The sequence below is a fragment of the Arachis ipaensis genome, chromosome B01, assembly GCF_000816755.2.
Source record: "Arachis ipaensis cultivar K30076 chromosome B01, Araip1.1, whole genome shotgun sequence".
Lineage (NCBI taxonomy): Eukaryota > Viridiplantae > Streptophyta > Magnoliopsida > Fabales > Fabaceae > Arachis > Arachis ipaensis.
This window is the reverse complement of record NC_029785.2, coordinates 123,262,361-123,267,722: the sequence shown is the minus strand read 5'-3', so window position 1 is coordinate 123,267,722 and position 5,362 is coordinate 123,262,361. Positions and strand designations below refer to the sequence as shown.

Sequence of the window (5,362 nt, the reverse complement as noted above, 5' to 3'; positions counted from 1 at the left end):
TTAAAATTTTTAAAATAAATTTACGTTTCTTCTAAAAACAATTTAAAAAAAAAAATTATTAATTAGCCGCGTCAGTGATTGGTTACCCAGCAGAATAGTTTCTTTACGCATTGAACAAGTAGTAGTTATATAAAGGCACTTGGCTCAAAACATCAAAAAGGGAAGAAGAGTGTTTCCATTCTTCACACACACACACACATATGTTCCAATCCTGTTTCGCCATTTTGCTGGCTTCATATCTTCACACCTCCGTTTAATTTTTCCACATTCGGAGGCTATTTATTTATTCTTCTCTTCGCGTTTCCCTTCTTTGTTTTGACCTGAACCTTTTCAGTTTTAGTTTCAGTTTCGGTTTTAGTTTCAGTTTCCGCAGCATTTGGTGGTGTTAGTTACAAACAAAATTTGAATTGCCACTGCACGATTCATTGCATCTGATTCTGTTATTCATCGGGGTTTGGTGAATTGGGAATGGTGATTTTGAGTCTTGGGAGGAGGGGGAATGAAAGAAGTGAGGAAGGGAAGGGAAGGCAACTTGGGAAATACGAGTTGGGAAGGACGTTAGGCGAGGGCAATTTCGGAAAAGTCAAGTTTGCAAGGGATACTCATTCTGGACATCCTTTTGCAGTTAAGATCCTTGACAAGAACAAGATCACCACCCTTAACGTCTCTGATCAGGTTATTTACTTAATTTCTTATCCTTTCTTGTGGAATTCATATAAGTTATCTCTCTAATACTCTTCTGAAATTCATATAAGTTATGTATCTAATACGTGCAAAAAAAATTGCAGATAAAGAGGGAAATTGCCACACTCAAACTACTCAAGCATCCAAATGTTGTTAGATTATTCGAGGTACACAAAAAGAGGAAAAATTGCTAATCTTATCTAATTGAGTTTAATTTTCGTAATTAGGGATACTTAATTTAATTTGGCTTTTAAAATCCGTACTCTGCACTTTGTAAAAAAATTGTGAAACACTGAGCAGTAATGATGTTTCGCTTCTGTCAAAAAAAAAAAAAAAAGTAATGATGTTTCGCAGTTTCGCTGAGAATTCCTTGTTTGGAATTTAGTTCCCACTCCTAGTCCTATTTTTGGAATTTAGGATCGAAACACTCCAGAATAATTCTGTAGGATATTGGTATGGATAAAAGGCATTGTTAGTGTTAGTATTAGTTCCGTTTCCGTAAATTGAAGATAACCAGATTCTCCACCGAGAATAGGCCAACCCAGAATCACTCTAACATCGCAGCATCTTCCGGAACATCCAAATTTACACGTTCAACCCAAACCCACCCTCATTTGCATTTCTTTCCTTTTTCATATTAGTTTTTTAGTAGTTACGACACGTTGTACACGTTATCTGTCGTCATGTAAAGAGATAAAATCGTTTTTTTTCTTTTACTTTTTCATGGTTCAACCTTAATCGCTAGAGTTGGTGGCTGTATTTTTTTAATTAAATTTTATTTTCTCCTAAATTTATTATCCTTTGTCTTTTATCATATCGCAATAAAATAATATCCACTATTATCTAATTATCTAAAGTAAGTTCAATCTCGTTCTTGATAACAAAAAATGATCTAACATTGAAAAGCGACAAATTGTATTTGTCATTTTGAGATCTGAAAGACGCCTTTGTTTTCTGTAGTTGGATTGAAATTTTAACTAGGAACATTTGTTAATAGAGCATAATATAACATACTTTTTGGTTTCCTCTTCAAACAGCATTGTTTTATTAAATATTGGATATGTGACCCTAAACTAATGGCTCTTCATGAACTTAAAAACGTAAATTGCTACCTAGAAACGTTAGAATGATTGATTGATACATTCATTTGCCTCCCTTTTCCGCATAAAAACAGTTATACAAAGCCAGTGGGTTCTACCACAATGAAATTCACACCCTTTCCTCTCTCCATGGGAAAAATATCACTTTCATATTATTAATTAATTAATTAATTAAAGATAAGGTATTGATTCACTATTGATACATAGAAATCCATTTTCAGTGCCTTTCGTTGTAGGTTATTTATCCTAATTTTTTGTGTGGATGCACGTTCACTAGGTGTCCACTATTTTATTATTGCCGGTTTCAACGGTGGATTTGTCTTACATTGGTTTGGAGAATAGGGGTTTGTTTCATAGTAATATTTTTAACGTGGCAGTTTGGATTAGTAGCCAACCCATTTCCAGATTTTGATTTCTCAGCATGTGTTATGAATGGACGGTTGCTTGACCTATTAAAAAAAAAAATACTTTATTTTATTTTATTGTCTTGAGGTCATGAAGGGGGTGAGAATTTATATATTAATTTTAGAGCAAGTTACTTGGTCCAATCAAACCACGTTAGAAATTCCACTTTGCTTCATTTTAATATAAACTTAGTATTTGTATTGTGTTACACCTTTGCACGTCATGCATTAGTGTTGCAATTCCTTGTGAGGTTCAGAGTAATAATTTTCCTGTTTATTCTTGCTTGGACTGCACCTCATAATCATTTTTATCCGGTAAAGTCATTGACTAATTCATACTAGCATATGTTATAGATGCTTAAATATTTGGATTGCGTTACTTCTTTAAGTCTTAACTCTTAACCTTAACTTTTCTCAATTAACATTTCAAATTCCACAATTGTTGGTGGGGGTCCACGCATTAATAATTGAATATCATGTTCATGTGGTTGTGTGTTTATCCATCTGGCATCTTTTATCCTTATGTACACATAGATAATTAATTTGTAACTATCATTAAATATTAAATTATATATGTTGGACTTGAATGGGCCTCCATTGCATTAACTAATCATGACTGTGCTATAAGGCCATCAAATATGCTCCTTGTTACAATCATGGGCATCAAATCTTGTGCAGAAAATAAAGTTATTCAGATTAGGTGGTCCTATAATACAAGTGTATGTATATTATTGGTCTGGCTCATAGATTACAGTAGTTTGTTCCTGCTGTTGCTCAGGAATGAAATATGTGATCATGTAGTGGCCCCATAGCATAAGCAACAATAATACTAAAAATAAATGGACAAAGCATCAAAGTAATCTATTGGATTTACAACTTGCAATTGCAGCTTGCATTTGTACCATTGATTGGTGTTTCTGATTATCATATATTCTAATTATGCAGGTCTTGGCCAGCAAAACAAAAATCTATATGGTACTTGAGTATGTGACAGGAGGGGAGTTATTTGACAAAATTGTAAGGATTCAATAATAACTTGTCATTCACGTTCCTTGATCTATATGAATTGAAGAGCATGCTAAAACTACCTCGAGGATTTTGATTAAAGAATTTGAACATAAAAGACGTTAATTTAACCAACATCTAGCTTATTAATGTGTTAATTTTTTCTTTCTTTAGTAATTAAGAGGAGTCTTAAAGTAACAGTTGAGTTATCCCAGTGTAATCTCAAGATCATGGGTTTAAGCCGTGTAACCAGCTACTGATGTAATTATCAGATTAGGTTGCATACATTACACCCTTTGGGTGCGGCTCTTCTCCAAACCCAGCGTTAACGTAGGATACTTGCGCATCCGGCTGGCCATTCTTTCTTAATCTTGAATTTGAGTCTTGTAAATAGTAAACAAAAAAGTACATATATTAAGAGATGCCAAACAGAATCATAAAGTTACTAATGTATGAGCTTCCTTCATTCACAGGCATCCAAGGGTAAACTTTCTGAAACTGAAGGTAGGAAGTTGTTCCAACAGTTGATTGATGGTGTGAGCTATTGCCACAATAAAGGTGTCTTCCACAGGGATCTCAAGGTTCTTTCTCAACCATCTTTATAACTGTTAGAATACTTGTTGAGCTTAAATTGAAACTGCATTACTTACTGCTCAGTTTTCTTTGACAGTTTATTTAATTGAATCTGTTTCCTTGCAGCTTGAGAATGTACTAGTGGATGACAAAGGAAACATTAAGATAACTGATTTTGGTCTTAGTGCTTTACCCCAACATTTCAGGGTAAGATATTTTATGAACCACACCTCATTACAAAATTAATATGGTTATTTTTATTAACTTTGTTGATAACATATTTCTATGAAAAATTCCAGGGAGATGGATTATTGCATACAACTTGTGGAAGTCCTAATTACGTCGCGCCGGAGATTCTTGCTAATAGGGGCTACAGTGGTGCAACATCAGATGCATGGTCCTGTGGTGTGATCTTGTATGTAATTCTAACAGGATACCTCCCATTTGATGACAGAAATCTTGCAGTTCTTTACCAAAAGGTATTCAAATGATGATTCTTATGTTATCTTCTTAATAACGGTTATCATAAAGTTATATAAATTAATTCTTGATTATTTTCTGAGCGATCACAGATTTTGAAAGGAGATGTTCAGATACCAAAATGGCTTTCAGCCGGTGCCCAAAACATGATAAAAAAGATTCTTGATCCCAACCCTGAAACCCGAATAACAATGGCTGCGATCAAAGAAGATCCATGGTTCAAACAAGGATATGCTCCGGCAACTCATGAGGATGAGGAAGAGGACATATATATTGACAATGAAGCCTTTTCCATGAATGAAGTGGTATACTTTTGAACTTTCAGATGTCTGTAAACTTTACAGGCATCTGTGCTTGGTGCCACTTCTTCCAGCCTCCTTACCTTTTCTTTCATTCTTTATTTTGTTGTAATCGAAAACTACTCTCTTGGTAATAGCAACTAGACGCTGAGCAAAGGAGTCCACAATCACCAACTCTTATCAATGCATTTCAGTTGATTGGGATGTCGTCATGCCTCGACCTCTCTGGATTTTTTGAGAAAGAGGTGTGAAAATCGAAGTTATCAAAACTTACATTGCACATTTCAAACAATTTTCTGTATCTCTGGACATTCTTGTTGTCTTTCACTTATAGTTTTCCTTGAATTTCAGGATGTCTCTGAAAGGAAGATAAGATTCACGTCCAACCTTTCGGCTAAAGATTTGGTAGAGAGGATTGAGGATATTGTGACGAAAATGGGATTTCAAGTCCAAAAGAAAAATGGCAAAGTTGGTATCATTTTGCTTATATATTTGTTAAACTCGCAAATAAAATAAATATCAAGAGTGGCTAACAAGTAATTTTAATTTCAATATTTCAGTTGAAAGTTATACAAGAGAACAAAACACACAAAACCCTTAGCAGCCTCTTAGCTGCGGCAGAGGTAAATAATAATATCTACAGCAAACTTAACCTATCTTGTACTGATAAAATTTAGAGCTTAATGTTACTCTACAAAGTTTGTTGATGCTAACAAGATTAATTTCACTTCAAATGTATCAGGTTTTTGAAATAAGCCCATCATTGTATGTTGTAGAATTAAGGAAGTCTTATGGAGATGCATCTATATATAGACAG

The 5,362-nt window shown here is 34.2% G+C and overlaps 1 protein-coding gene across 2 annotated transcripts in view; it reads left to right on the top strand.

The window, feature by feature from the left end:
* Positions 141-5,362, top strand: part of LOC107635498 (CBL-interacting serine/threonine-protein kinase 1) — a 5,820-nt gene continuing 598 nt past the window's right edge. The window contains exons 1-11 of one of the 2 annotated variants that reach the window (XM_016338988.2): positions 141-675; positions 789-851; positions 3,134-3,205; positions 3,667-3,774; positions 3,893-3,973; positions 4,066-4,245; positions 4,339-4,551; positions 4,683-4,790; positions 4,897-5,013; positions 5,106-5,168; positions 5,288-5,359. In XM_016338988.2, coding sequence (XP_016194474.1) covers positions 469-675; positions 789-851; positions 3,134-3,205; positions 3,667-3,774; positions 3,893-3,973; positions 4,066-4,245; positions 4,339-4,551; positions 4,683-4,790; positions 4,897-5,013; positions 5,106-5,168; positions 5,288-5,359 — 1,284 coding nt within the window. In that variant the 5' untranslated portion in view covers positions 141-468. Of the gene's footprint in view, positions 676-788; positions 852-3,133; positions 3,206-3,666; positions 3,775-3,892; positions 3,974-4,065; positions 4,246-4,338; positions 4,552-4,682; positions 4,791-4,896; positions 5,014-5,105; positions 5,169-5,287 lie in introns of both variants that reach the window. The other variant, XM_016338992.2, reaches the window with a different exon arrangement.